General features: G+C 44.4%; 1 protein-coding gene across 4 annotated transcripts; it reads left to right on the forward strand.

Moving 5' to 3' along the window:
* The first annotated feature begins 333 nt into the window (after positions 1-333).
* Positions 334-6,165, forward strand: SLITRK2 (SLIT and NTRK like family member 2). Of its 4 annotated transcripts, none has more exons than XM_043974450.1 (2): positions 334-469; positions 1,104-6,165. In XM_043974450.1, exon 2 carries the CDS (start codon positions 1,146-1,148, stop codon positions 3,690-3,692), a length of 2,547 nt encoding a protein of 848 aa, XP_043830385.1. In that variant the 5' UTR covers positions 334-469; positions 1,104-1,145; the 3' UTR covers positions 3,693-6,165. The 4 variants fall into 4 exon arrangements, with proteins under 4 accessions (XP_043830385.1, XP_043830387.1, XP_043830386.1 ...); XM_043974452.1 differs by having other exon boundaries at positions 374-469; positions 1,116-6,165; XM_043974451.1 differs by lacking the exon at positions 334-469 and adding an exon at positions 695-824.
* Positions 6,166-15,275: the final 9,110 nt, after the last annotated feature.

Below are 15,275 nucleotides of genomic sequence, written 5' to 3' on the forward strand. Positions count from 1 at the left end.
GCCCAGACAGCAGACGCCGCCAGCCGGGGGAAGGGAACCGAGCCGCCACCGCCGCAGCCCCAGCAGCCGCCCGGAGGAGTCAGCAGCCCGCGGCGCCCCGCGCCAGCCCCCCACCCCCCGCACCCCGCGGTCCGCCCGCGCCCAGCGCACACGCACAGCCAGCCGGGCGCCAGGTGGCCAAACTTCCCGCAGCTCCGCCGCTCGCCTCGCCCCCTCCTGCCTGCCTGCCCACCTGCCCACCGCCAGGACTTTGGGCTGCACCCCGGGACGCCCCCCGCCCACTATCACCCCAAACCCGAACCGTCCGCCCAGCAGCACCCCCGCCTCCCCGATCAAGCAAACCGTTCCGTCTGCAAGAAGCCGCGTCTTCTCCGGGCTGCCTCTCCCCCCAAGGGCTTCTCTCTTTGCACCCAAAATGCTAAACTCCGGGGCCACCGCAAAGGAGGGGAGTCTCATCTTCTCCTGATGTGTGAGTACCGCAGCCCTTTCCCTTCCTCGGTCCTTCCCATTTGGTCCTCCACCCCCCCTTTCCCTTCCCATCCCTTCCCATCCCTCCCCTTCCCCACCCCCTTGCGCAAGAGGGGAAAGCTAGAGAAAGAGAAGTAAAGCTATTTCTACTGCTGCTGCTACTGCTGCGAGACAGGCGAGCTGTCCGCGGTCCTTTACCCGGCTTCCCCCCCTCCCCACCCCCCCACCCCGGAGGAAGAGGAGGAGGAGGAGGAGGGGAAAGAGGAAGAGGACGAGGAGGAGGAGGGCGGCTCGGTCTAGTAAGACAACTCGGTTACTAATGACTCCGCTGGCAGCAGGGACCCGAGGGGAATCAGGTGCATGGCTGTGTGTTGCGGGGAGGGCGGGTTGGCGGGCTGGCGGGCTGGCGGGCTGGCGGGCGGGCAGAGTGGAGGGCGAGGAAATAGCTTCGCAAAGCAATTGTTTCTGTCTGTCGTGTTGCCTCCCTGCGCCCCCACCCCCACCCCTTCCTCCCCCACCCCCTTTCCTGGCCATTTTAATCGGGCTCCTTGTTTCTTCTCTCTCCCGCACTCCCCGATCCTGCCCCACTCCTCTTCCCTACTTCTCCCCTACCCTTCCAAACCCCCCTTTTAAAGGCTTGACTGTAGGTGCCGGAGCCAGATCGGCTGTGCATAAAGATGCTGAACGGTGTTTGGTTGCTCAGTGTGTTAACCGTGGCCGGGATCCTCCAGACGGAGAGCCGCAAAACTGGCAAAGACATTTGTAAGATCCGCTGCGTGTGCGAGGAGAAGGAAAATGTACTGAATATTAATTGCGAAAACAAAGGCTTTACAACTGTGAGCTTGCTCCAGCCCCCCCAGTACCGGATCTACCAGCTTTTCCTCAATGGAAACTTACTGACCAGACTCTATCCTAATGAGTTCGTCAATTACTCCAACGCGGTGACTCTCCATTTGGGGAACAATGAGCTGCAAGAGATCCGAACTGGGGCGTTCAGTGGCCTGAAAACTCTCAAGCGACTCCACCTGAACAACAACAAGCTGGAAGTGTTGAGGGAGGACACGTTCCTGGGCCTAGAGAGCTTGGAGTACCTGCAAGCCGACTACAACTACATCAATGCCATTGAGGCAGGCGCCTTCAGTAAACTGAATAAGCTTAAGGTCCTGATTCTCAATGACAATCTCCTGCTGTCTCTCCCCAATAACGTGTTCCGCTTTGTTCTGCTGACCCACTTAGATCTGAGAGGAAATCGGCTGAAGATGATGCCCTTCGCTGGGGTCCTGGAACACATTGGAGGGATCATGGAAATTCAGTTAGAGGAAAACCCTTGGAACTGCACTTGCGATTTGCTTCCGCTAAAGGCTTGGCTCGATACTATAACCGTCTTTGTTGGCGAGATCGTCTGTGAAACTCCTTTTCGGCTGCATGGGAAAGACGTGACACAGTTGACCAGGCAAGACCTCTGTCCCAGGAAGAGTGCCAGCGATTCGAATCATAAAGGGAACCACCCTTCCTTTTCCGACACCCACATGCAGAAGCTGTCGCCTACCCTTAATCCCGCTCTCGCTCCCACCCGGGCTCCCAAAGCCAGCCGGCCCCCCAAAACGAGAAACAGACCAACGCCCAGGGTCACTGTGTCCAAAGACAGGCAGAGCTTTGGACCGATCATGGTGTACCAGACCAAGTCACCGGTCCCCCTCACCTGTCCCAGCAGCTGCGTCTGCACCTCCCAGAGCTCCGACAACGGCTTAAACGTCAACTGCCAAGAGAGGAAGTTCACCAATATCTCAGCACTTCACCCCAAACCTACCAGTCCAAAGAAACTTTACCTGACAGGGAACTATTTGCAAACTGTCTACAAAAATGACCTCGTGGAATACAGTTCTTTGGATCTGTTGCATCTTGGAAACAACCGGATAGCAGTCATTCAGGAGGGTGCTTTTACAAACCTAACCAGTTTACGGAGACTTTATCTGAATGGGAACTATCTGGAGATTCTTCATCCTTCTATGTTTGAGGGGCTGCAGAGTTTACAGTATCTCTATCTCGAGTATAACATCATTAAAGAGATCAAGCCCTGTACCTTCGATGCACTGATTAATTTGCAGCTGTTGTTTCTGAACAACAACTTGCTGAGATCGCTGCCAGATAACGTGTTTGGTGGCACTGCCCTCACCAGACTGAACCTGAGGAACAACCACTTCGCCCACTTGCCAGTGCAAGGGGTCCTGGACCAGCTCCCAGCGTTTATCCAGATCGATCTGCAGGAAAACCCCTGGGATTGTACCTGTGACATTATGGGACTGAAAGACTGGACAGAGCATGCAAATTCCCCTGTTATCATCAGCGAGATCACCTGTGAATCTCCAGCCAAACATGCAGGTGAGATCTTGAAATTTTTGGGGAGAGAGACTATCTGTCCGGACAGCCCTGACTTATCCGATGCTACCATCTTATCCATGAGTCATAATACGGACACCCCGAGATCCCTCAGCGTGGCGCCCAGCTCGTACCCAGAGCTCCACACAGAAGTCCCACTCTCCGTCTTAATTTTGGGGCTGCTTGTGGTCTTCATCTTATCTGTCTGCTTTGGGGCAGGCTTATTTGTCTTTGTCCTCAAACGGAGAAAGGGGGTACCCAGTGGGCCCAGTAGCACCAACAACTTAGACATCAGTTCCTTTCAACTGCAGTATGGACCTTATAACGCTGACACTACTGACAAGACCGAAGGCCATGTCTATAACTATATCCCTCCTCCTGTGGGCCAGATGTGCCAAAACCCCATTTACATGCAGAAGGAAGGTGACCCAGTGGCATACTACCGAAACCTCCAGGAGTTCAGCTATGGGAATCTGGACGCCAAGAAGGAAGGGCCGACCACTCTGGCTTATACCATCAGTGCTTCGGACCTGCTGGAAAAGCAATCCACCCCACGGGAGCCGGAACTACTCTATCAAAATATCGCCGAGAGAGTGAAGGAGCTCCCCAGCGCGGGGGTGGTCCACTATAACTTTTGCACCTTACCCAAGAGGCAGTTCGCACCCTCCTATGAATCCCGACGCCAAAACCAGGACAGACTGAACAAAACTGTTTTATACGGAACTCCCAGGAAATACTTTGCAGACCAATCCAAACCCGAACATCCTTTACTTCAGGCCAAGCAGCAAACAGAACCAGACTACCTCGAAGTTCTGGAGAAACAAACCGCGATCAGTCAGCTGTGAAGAAAGGGAAAGAGAATGAAAGTAGCAAAGGAGGCTGCCTCGGGATGACAAGAAACAGCTGGGGATGGCCACATTCAGTGCATTGGCTTTGGGTTTTTCGTGGGGGTGGGGGCCATGAAGTCGGGGGGGGGTCTTTCTTTTCCAGGAATAACATGGAAACTTGGAAAAATCAGTGAGGGATGGGGCAAAGCAAGCTTCTTGCTCTCAAAAGTTTTCCTCTTAAGTTATTTCCACTTTTTTTTGGTTGGGGTTTCTTTATTCTTTTCTCTTTTTTTTTGCATCCTTAGTAATTGTCCACTCAAAATGAATGTTTCACCAACGGCTTTTCCCCCCTTTTCATTTTATTTCTTGCCCTCCCCCCGATCTGTTCTGTTGTTGTTTCAGGGTGCAGATGGGGAATGGGAGACTCTAGGAGGTCCAAAAGGGGCTAGACAAAAAAAATCGTTTAAAAGAAATGGATGCTGAATGTGTTATGCTGAAGATCTCCAAAGATCTTTTGGGACTGTCACTTCCTTTGTAAATAATAATATCCAGTATTTCTCTTTCAGTTCCCACGCAAAGTCACTGGGCGTCACCTCTTGTGTTAAAGTGCCTTTGCACTTTAAGTACATTACTTAAATGTTGCTTTTAGCTTTGATAAATTGAACCTATTTTAATGTGTTGTATTTTTGAAAGTAAAACAAAATGTAAAATAGATCTATATGTCAGCTGCATTCAATCAAAGGAGAGTTTGCTTGATTTATAGGTAACCAGCCCTTCATTAAATGATTCTAGTTCTAAGACTTGATAGATTTCATTGTAAAAAAGTATTTCTTTTCTTCTGGGTTTGTTTTAAGTGATTCATTGAAGTCAGCTAAGCAGACTTAGTGATAGACCAGAGGCACTCAAGTGCCTTGGTTGGGCTTACTATTTCATTAATAAAAGGTATTGAACATGCTAGCGTAGAGATTGAACAATTAAGGTCCTTCCCTAAATCATTACCTTGCCAACACTAACATGGTCAGTAATGTTCAGTGCTTTTAGATTATTTTCCTAATTAAGAGAACATTACACTACTTGTAATATATTTTTTCTGCATTAAATTAGATATTTTTATACATTTAATGAAAGAGTCTGAATTTCTAACTTTTTAATTGAAATTAATATTTTTTCTGCCTATTGAGACATTTTCTATAAGCATACACCAGTAGAGGCCGCCACACACCTCATTTAATAAAGACATATGAGCCATTTAAATACCTTGAAGGAAGACTTCCAAGGTGAAATTCGAACTTGGGTCTCCAGACTTCCCAAGCAAGTTCTCTGCAGATTCCAAGACAGCAGAGACAAATGTCAACATACCTTCCAATTCCCTTCCCCACTGACGTTTAGACTTCAGAATTCTTCTTGGGTTCTCATATTTAAATAGAAAGCAGTGTTTTCCCCTTGAGTTTATGAAGTCCTCCCAAGTTTATTGAAGCTTTAAAAGGGGTGCTATCTGACAATGTTATTGCATCTCCACGTAGGGGAAGAATGACCGAAAACCAAGAAATTAAGCATTGTTTCTCTTTCACCTTTTCTTAGGTTTTACTTGAATTTTACCTTGTCATCCGAAGAGAGCATTTCATCTTCTTCCCCCCCCCCCCAGTGGGGGCAGGGGAGAGTATTAAAATGAGTTTGGTTAACCAAGTATATAAAACATTTATGAAGCCTTATTATTAGCCTGTAAATAATTTTTAGCTGCAAACATGATTGTGAGATTTAAACAAACAGCCCTTATTTACAACAAAAATAGTTTTGTTTTGTCTATTGTAAATCCTTATGCAACTGGGATGGTGATCTGCATATAAAGTAGGCCAGCCTTTTCAATTCCTTATTAAAGCAATGGATGGAGAATGAAAGAAGCACACTGTTTCCTTTTCATAAATAGGTTACTGCACATAATAATCCTTTATTATCATGCAGAGATTGAAGTGGACTCTGATGACTTATTTTTAAAGCTTTAATATGACTAATAGTATATTGTCTGCCACTCTGAAGACTTCCCAAGCAATCGAATTTCAATTATAAATGACTTAAGTCCGTATTCTTTTCATCGATATTTTACTAGTGGAAAACAGTTGCCTTTTTCAGAACTGAAAGGAGTCGTGTGTGGACAGAGCTCAGAACATGCAGTGAATCGCTTTTAGTTACCAATGTAGTGACTGAATACCACCCACCACGACCAGCTCTCCTGTCCATCCTTTGTTTCAAGATCATAATTTCTATTCGTGGCCATTAGATCAGGGTTAACGGTGGAGGGCAATGAGAAACTAACTCCAGGAGAGTTGGTCTTCCAAAGGGTCTCCTTTCAGGGGACAGAAGAGAAAGGCTGAACACGGAGGGATCGCCTGGAAATCACCTCTGCCCCTTTGGTGTGAGGTGCTGAAATGTAACAGCTTCTGGCTGGGGGTCACTTCTGGCTGCTGGCCAGAATGGAGTGGTAGCTAGGACGCAAAAGGGATGGTCAGAGCAGGCATGGTAGAAAGTTTTTGCCAAGGCAAATGAGCAGATCTGCTTTTCCTTCATTTTTTTAAATTTTGTGTTAAGCTATGCGTGAGAACTGAGGTGATTTGTCCAAACCCACTCTTAGTGCTTCCCCCACTCCACCCCACCTCCACCAAGTCAAGTCAGTCCACCTTTTATAACATTAATTTTGGATGAGAAAAAATGATAGCAATTTCAGATGCATTCTTTTTAAAGAGACCTCCTGGAAGAACTCGATTTGATCTACAATCCCACTGAATAATGATGGCTTAATTCTGAATACTTCTGCTTTCTAGGTTTGCACTTTAGTATTAGCATAGCATGCTGAAATATTTCCTCTTCCAACCTAACGGGATGCATCCTTTAAATTATTTTCTTTTCCCCACCACAGCCTTTCAAGTATATGTTGCATTCGGTTTCTATTTTTAGTATAAAGTATCTTTGTGACATACTTTAAAGTCGAAATGAGCTTTTTTTTTCCTGAAGCTTTGTTTCCATTCTGTTATTGTTCCAACTGACTGCATTTGGTTTTGCTTCCTCAGCAGCAGGGCTTTTGGAAATGATTTTATTCTGGGATCTTTATTTTTATCTCCTGCAGCTGGATTTGGTTGTTTAACTTTGACTCCCCACACTGCTTGGAAGAGGCATAAACAGTAACATGGCTACCCCCAGGGCTTTGGGGGCGACCTTCCCTCTCCTGGCCACAGGCTGAAGCTGAGCTGCAAGGCCTAGCCCTGCAAATTGTATGTGGTCATTCCCTTCCAATTCCAGATGATTAATTAGCGGCTAGCTTCCCCTGGGGCTCATTAGTATTAACAAAGGAAAAAAAAATCTCAACTGCTCTTCTTCCTGGGTTTAACTGCCACTAAGAAACAACCCCATCTGGGTTCTAAACAAGGCCTCACCAAGCCCCTCTATTAAATGGCATCCTAAAGTCTAACACCCCTTCTTTGCCCTCCTGCCCATAAGGCAAGTGACTTTTCGAATCATTTTCATGGTCCTACAAGGACTTAACCTTCTATTTAGTCACACCATGGAAGGTGTAGGGCAAACAGCGGCAGATTGCCATTCTTCAGACTCTAGATTTGCTACTCAAACCCCTCCAGGATGGAGGATCAGAGAGAGGATTAAGGAAAACTCTCCAGGGTATTCTCCTTGTGCCTGAAACTTCTCTGATGATCCCCAGATGCATACAGTGGAAAGATGATAGAAGAGGTTGGGCTTTCTATCTTGAGTCTATTGGAATAAGGGGAAAACTGTGGATCTCTTCATCTGCTACACATCACTTAACCAGCATCCTTCATTTTGGGGGGCTGGATGACCTAAAGGACAAACAAACCAAACATTTCTGTTGGATCAGGTCTAGTACTTCAAGTATGAGGACTGGTACCTGTGTGCTGTTTTAAGAGCTTCACTGTAAAGATAATCAGCAATGTGATTGTAAATACGGTGTCACAAACATACTTTTAAAATGACTACAAGATCCATGTTTTAGAGGCAATGTTTAATTTGCATCTCTATGGCTTAGACTAGAGGGTTTTGTTTTCCAATATCTGTTAACTTGCAAACAACAAAAAGTATAGGAGTGGTGAGAAACATTTACCTTAAGATGTAGGTGATAAAAATCACTAACTTCTGGTAAAAAGAAAATAAGTACTGTATATAGGTGTACCTCGCTTCTCGCAGTGGTTGTGCTCCTGAAAAAAAAAAAAAGTTGTGTGTAAATTCAATTTTTTTTTTTTGTAAATTGAATCATATTTTAAGTGCACTAGGGGAGCTGCTATTTAGAGGAAACTTGTGGTGAATCCTTTTGTAAAGCAAAGACTCATTTTATAATGGAAATAATCATTCCCCACCCCTAATTTATCTGTTTTGTATGTTTGGATTTTCATATATCGGGTTTGTGTAAAACAGGGCCCACCTGCATAAAGTCATTCAATCCAACCCGCTATTCCAGTGCTGCTTGTTGTACCAGTGTATTGGTTGCTAAGGGCTTATACTTGAAAAGGCTGCTGCAATTTTGTGCAAATTAAGCTAATGGATGATTCTGTGATTACACAGTAGCATCTCTAAACTGTTATGGGTAACCAACCCATTTAGACTCAATTGAGCACCGGATTCCTCACTTCCTGTCCTAACTGGTATGTTCGATCAGCAGCCTCTCCTTTCTTATACGTGGCCATGTTTCCTTTAGGGGGGGAGCAATTCCTGTATTCCAATTCTAGAAAGTGCTTAGAGTCAAATGGTTTTTATAATAAATATATGTCATTGTGTAAACATATTGAACTGCATGTGTGTTGGGATTTTTTCTTGCAGTGTTTTAGCTTGAAAATACCTGTATAAATACTGTTAGATTTAGTCGCAAATAATTGTTGTCAAGTTATTGGAATAAACAGCAAATGAAACGAAATCATGTGGGAATTGTCTTTTTCAGTGAACTGTGAAACTGTCAAAGTCTGAATGGTGCCTTCTGAGCTCTTATTAGGTTAAATGGGGTCCAGTGGCAATTGGAATGGATAGCACTGTTACAATGTGGTGGTATAAACCGCTTATACCTTGTCCCGATTTTGTGCTTGAGCTAGTTTATGTCCAATAACAAACACTTAGCCACTTGCTTGAAACAGAATTACATTACAGGTTTTAGTTCAGACATAAAAATGATGAAAATATTACTAGGCTCATATCAGGGTTCTATGACATAATATACTGTCCAAAAGCTAACATATTAAACTTGGAGCCAGTTTGCAATGTTGTATGTGATTTCGGTGTAAACAAATATTTAGGCTCCTTTTACGAAAAGTATTACAACTCTTTCAGAAAATTGTGAACATTTAGGATATTTAAAAAAAAGATTCTAATGCAGAAATATCTTGATGAAGGTATCATCAAGGAAGCTGACGATAATTGATTTTTCTATTGTTTTCCTGGGCATTGGGCCAGTGTCTCTGTCTCTGTCTCTCTGTCTGCCTACCTGCCTGTCTGTCTGTCTCTGTCTCTCTCTCTGTCTCTGTCTCTCTGTCTCTCTGTCTCTCTCTCTCTCCTAAAGTTTTTAATCCTGCTTGATGAAAGACATGGCTTAGTGAGTTTCTCTATTTTTAACTGAGGGGCTGAATGGCATTCGAATACAAAGAATAAAAGAGTTTGAAGCTCAACTTTTAGAGGAAAAGCTGTTGCTGGTAATCTTGGTAATAACTGCCGAGAACCAATCAGAAAATTTGAGAAAGATAAGCTGCATTAAATGAATTTTGTAGCTGAGATCATGACAGAGTTTCCCAGTTGTTTAATGCTATTGCTTCCATTGTGTGTTTTGACATCTGGGTATGTTCCAGGTATGCTTTCTTCCAACATGCACTAATGAAATTGAGGTCACCATGGGCTATAAGAGAAAGCTCTAGAGTCTGCATTCAGAAGAGTCAACCATGACCTTGGACAAAACCTTTTCTCTCTCTGTGTCTCAGTGCCACCATCTCACCACCCACCTAGTAAAAAGAGGAGGTTGAAGTAGATAACCTCTAGGGTCCTTTCCAACTCTGAAATTCTGTGGGCCAGTGAGATATGGAGATTTAAGGAATAGATGTGAGATTTTATTATTTTCATTATTTTTTAAGACTAACTCTATCATGCTGTGTTTATCTTGGTAGGCATGATTTGATCAGCTGCAATTAATTTGGTATCAAATAGCTTCAAAGTATATTTTACTGAAAAATGAGATTATTAGCATGATGACAAACTGCCTACCTCACATTGAAGAAAACACCGTTAACTTCAAACTGCTGTAATAGCATGAGCTCTGTGCCCTAGTCTCTATGGGCACAGCCCAAATCTGCCTGCCAGTTCTGTGAGACTCTTACTAGTGTCCCCCCTAAATTCAGCACAGTGTGTCTACCCAATATGCTAGGGACCTTCCTTGAATTCTCTTGACATTGCCAACAATTAGCATTAATGATTAAAAGTGATCTATTTATCCTCATAGTTATCTGTCAAATAAAAACAGCTGACATTTCTCTAATGGTCTAAGGTTTGCAACACATTTTGCCACACCATCTTTTTTGGACCACAAGGTCCTTATAGAACCTTAGAAGTTGGGGCCTATCAATTTCACCTATTTTCCATAAAGAGACACTGCCACTCAAAGAGGTTCTGTGACTCACCCAGGGTCCTCCAGCTGGCATGTGTCAGAAGTGAGATTTGAAGCCCTACTTGCAAATCTAATACTATCCGGTAGACCACACTACCTCTCAATCAATAATTCCCATGTTCCCCGATTAGAACAGATATAGTTAAGAACAGAGAAAAATCCCACCTCTTCCTGTTGCTTTTGAAAGTGTGACATGATTCTTCCCTGGAAGATTGAAATGATGTGCGTGTTACCTGTCACTGACAGCATCTGAGGCAAATGTCCGTAAGCAACTGCATACATTATGCCTTTTCAAGGCTCTGGCTTCTCTGACCTCTGAGACTAAATTGCAGGATATTGTTTATTCAGTGGTTAGGAGGTAGAGAAATGTGGGTGTGCAGAGCCACAGCTAGCAATTTCAACACCCGAGGCCAGGAGCATGAAATGGTGCGTGCGGCAGGGAAGTCACCCTAAGACTCCCTCAGATACCTCAGAAGGGCAGAAACTTGGACAGTGGCCAGGGAAGGGAAGAGGCCTTGGCTTACTACCCTGCTGAGGGGAGATTCAGGGTCTCTGTGAGGCTACCATCCAAGGAGTGGGGTGGGGCCTAATATAAACCTCCCCATTCTCTAAATTTTGATGTTCCAGGACCATGCCCTAATTATTGTGTTCTCATTATGACTCCCTTGATATACCATTTTAGATCTGATCTGGGGCAGTGGGGTGGTACAGTGGGTAAAAGTGCTAGATTTGGACTCAGGAAGACCTGAGTTCAGATCTCACCTCAGGCACTTGCAAGCTGTGTAACCCCGGGCAAGGCACCTCACCCACTCTCAGCCTCAGTTTCTTTTTTTGTTTGTTTGTTTTGGGGTTTTGTTTTTGTTGTTGTTGTTGTTGTTGTTGTTTTGGGTTTTTTTTGCGGGGCAATGAGGGTTAAGTGACTTGCCCAGAGTCACACAGCTAGTAAGTGTCAAGTGTCTGAGGCCAGTTTTGAACTCAGGTCCTCCTGAATCCAGGACTGGTACTTTATCCACTGCGCCACCTAGCTGCCCCAGCCTCAGTTTCTTAATCTATAAAATGGGCATAATAATAGCTCCTACGTCACAGAGTTGTGAGGATCTAATGAGATAACAGATGCAGTGCTTTGCAAACCTTAAAGTACCTTATAAATGCTAGCTGCTATCCTCATCATCATCTAGTTAGTCACTCTGAAGCAGGTAACTTGCATCCTCCCTGTGCTATATGCTAGATAGGACGCTGGCCTTGGAGTCAGGAGACGTGGGTTCAGATCTTGCCTCAGACACTTACCAGCTGTGTGACCAGAACAAGCCCTGCTGTGCCTCAGTTTCCCCACCTGTCAAAGAAGAAAGTTGGGCTAAATGGCCTCGGAGATTCTTTCCTACTCTCCGGCTAGCAGCCTCTGAGCCTTTCTCTACTTCCTCTCCCAAAACCTGCTCCTTTCCAAGGACCTCTTGTGAGTTCTGGTCCATGGTTGTTACTCTCACCTGCTAGAGAGACAAACTAATATCATGTGACTGACACCACAGAAGAACACTTTCCCTTCCTCTCTGTAAGACTGAACATCCAAATTAATATCTCCTCGGCATTGTGTCGTCTGGTATGGAAGACATCCCCTCCTCATCTTAAGCTGGCCCAGAGGATTCCCAGCACATGGCTCAGCGAGCTGCACTATGGGTTTGCATGACTGACTGACTGCTGCTGCCTTTTGGGATGAAAGAATTTTGTGACAAAAGCAATCTCCTCTAGAACAAGCACTTCCTTCAGTGTGGAAACTCTAGCTACTCCTCTGGTTGTTTTTGTGGTCTGCTTGGCTTTTTCTTAGCCCTGCCAGCTAGAAATATTTGCTTAATATGTCCCTAAGCCTGGAGGAACTCGATTGCTCTCTCAGAATGGGGCCTTGCAGGCAGGCCAGAGCTCTGCAGAATGGAAACAGGAGAGGCCATGGGGCATAGCGAGAGGAATGCTGGATGAAGCAGCAGAAAAATTTGAGTTCTAAGTCCATCTTTAACAGGACCCAGCTGTGGAACCTTGGGTAAGTCCCCTCACCTTTAAGCATCTGTTTCATTCTTTGCACACCTAGTGCCTGGCACATAGTAGGCACTTGATAAATGCTTGTCGACTGATTGATCTCTAGGAGGAGGTTGATCTAAATGAGGCTATTTCCTCTCTGACATTTGTGATACTTTGGAGACTATGTCTCAAATGACTCTACACCCAGAATGAAATAGAAACAGGCAATTTTTCAGATAATTTACACCTGCAAAATCACATCTTTCTTCCTATACTGGTTCACTTATTTTGATACGGGCTTTTCACTTTCTTTCTTTCTTTTTCTTTTAATCAGACCTTTGATTTCATCAACAAGAAACTCCCTCCACCGAGGGATGCCTGCACCTGCTCTTGGAACTTGTAACAGCATTAAAGGGTTGCCAGTGACCCTGGCAAGTTGAATGACTTGCTCAGAGTCAAACATCTACTGTGTTAGAGGCAAGATGTGAATCTTGGTCTTCCTGATTCTGAGGCCTGCCCTCTATCCACTATCCCACTTGACCTCTTTCAAAGTCCACTTTCTCTGTTTGGTTTCAGTCTGTCTAACTTCAGTTCTCTCTAATGGGCATTTTAAGGGCACAAGGTGAGCCAGGGTGGCTACTTTGAAGTCAGGAAGGGCTTGAGACCTGCCTCTTACATATCCTAACTGGATGACCCTGGGAAAGTCACTGAACAGAGAGCTCTCCATAACCTTGGCAACTCTCCTAGACTAAAAGTTCCAGGAGATGCCAATGATTGTGGGTGAAGAGAGTTTCCACATAAGAACGGAATTCCCTATAGGATGAAATCACAAGTCTGGTCCCTCTCCCCAAAATGCCCTAGGTACTGATGATAAAAAGATAATGATAAAATAGGCCCTTCCCTCAAGGAGCTTATATTCCATTCCATCTCTTCCTAGTTTCCATCATGTGAGGTCTGTTGCTCCCTCCGTTCGACTTTTTCTTTATAATTTTCATCACTTTACTTGACACCCTATAAATCACAACCTCCTACAGTTGAGTCGTATCTTCTATGAAGATCTCAGGCCTCCTCTGTTACACAGAAACAAATGACTAGGAATCTAACCCAGAGGACCATTTTCCCCAAATTTTAGAAGAAAGGCCTCGGGGTTTGTTTTTTAGCATCTCAATGCTCCCCTTCCCCTTTCCCCTTTCACTGAAGAAGGCAGGTCCACCAGGGAAAGTTACAGACCCTTGAGCAACTTCTTGGAGTCTCATACATTCAGGGATTCCTTTCAGTGAGCAAAGCTCTTAGTCCACGTGAAATCCTTGGCTTTCCCTTGTCCATAACTCTAGCTATGATTTCCCCCAAGCTGGTGGATGGCTGGTATAACAGTTCAAATGGATTTTTAACTAGAAACGTAAACATAACAATAAAGCTCTGAAATGGTCTTGTAATGTTCCCTTGTTACCGTCTTTCTCAAGACCAGGAAGGAGGGGAAGTGGGGATAGGGGAAGGCCTTTCATAAGTCTCTGCGTTTCCACTGGTTTCCATGGGACTTATTAGGGGCATTAGTGAAAACAGAGAAAATTCAACAATATACTGCTGGGTTTCCTTCTGTCTGGTTCTGAGAGGTTATAGGGGGGAAAGGAAATCTAGGTTATATTTGTCTAACAAACTGAAGTAGAAGAAAATGAGGCTATTGGGATCACAGTAGCTTATCACCTACCTGTTCACTGTCAAATGTGCAAGGTCCACAGATGTTGTTGTTCACTCGTTTACAGTTGTGTCCAACTCTTTGTGACCCTATTTGAGGTTTTCTTGGCAAAGATACTGGAGTGGTTTGCCATTTCCTTCTCCAGCTCGTTGCACAGATGAGGAACTGAGGCAAACAGGGTGAAGTGACTTGCCCAGGGTCACACGGCTTGTAAGTACCTTGAGATCAGATTTGAACTCAAGAAGATGACTCCTCTTGACTCCAGACTCAGCACTCTACTCACTGCAGTGTCACCTACCTGCTAGATTTTGATTTATAGCAAAATGTCTTTTTGAATTGGGTCCACACAGGCAGTTCTGTCCACTTAATATCTGTGTGACTTTGGGCTCAGGCCTGTTTCTTCTTTTGTGAAATGATGAAGTTTGATTAGATGACCATCAACCTCTAAATCTATGTTCCAAAGATTGTAAAGTACAATGATAATTGTGCCGACTTGTATAATACTGGTAATCGCAAGAATGCACACTTAGGCAACTCTTTGAAGTTTGAAAAGTCTGTACATGATCTCATTTGATCTTCTCAACATCCCTGTGACTTAGGTGCTATTTTATAGGCAGCTGAGGCTCTGAGAATTCAAATTACTTGCCCAGAGCCATAGCTAGGAAGTGTCAGTCTAGCACTCAGCTCCATCCAGTTCACAACACAATTTCTTCACAATTAGATGTAGTTGGTAGTGAAAGTAATCCTATCCCCATTTTCCAGTTTAGGAAACTAAGGCTCAGAGAGTTGGAAGTAAGTTGTCTGAGGTCACAGTTCCAATAAGTGGTAGAGCTGGGGACTTCTGCCAATAAGCCTAGTGTTCTTTCCAGAATTCCACACTGAAATCTTTGGTTTTTTTTACATGAGGTACAGACATTTATCTACCCCCTCACTCCCACCCAAACCCAAACCTATAGCCGAAGGAAATATATATTTTAAAATTTTTCTACCCTGTCTACTTTGGTGAGAATCACAAGAAAATGACCAAACTTGATTTTACTACATAAATACAGCCTGACTTTTCTGGATTTTTTTTTAATTAAACAACCCTATTTTGCTTACACCCACAGAGTAGTTTAAAATACAATTATAGAAAAAAGTTTAAATATATCTTTGTTGATGCGTTTGTTGGGAGTTTTTCTTTTTTGTTTCTTTGTTTCTCAAGAATAGAATTGGTCATTAGGGTTTTATAGAG

This window comes from Dromiciops gliroides, chromosome X (assembly GCF_019393635.1).
Source record: "Dromiciops gliroides isolate mDroGli1 chromosome X, mDroGli1.pri, whole genome shotgun sequence".
Classification (NCBI taxonomy): Eukaryota; Metazoa; Chordata; class Mammalia; order Microbiotheria; family Microbiotheriidae; genus Dromiciops; species Dromiciops gliroides.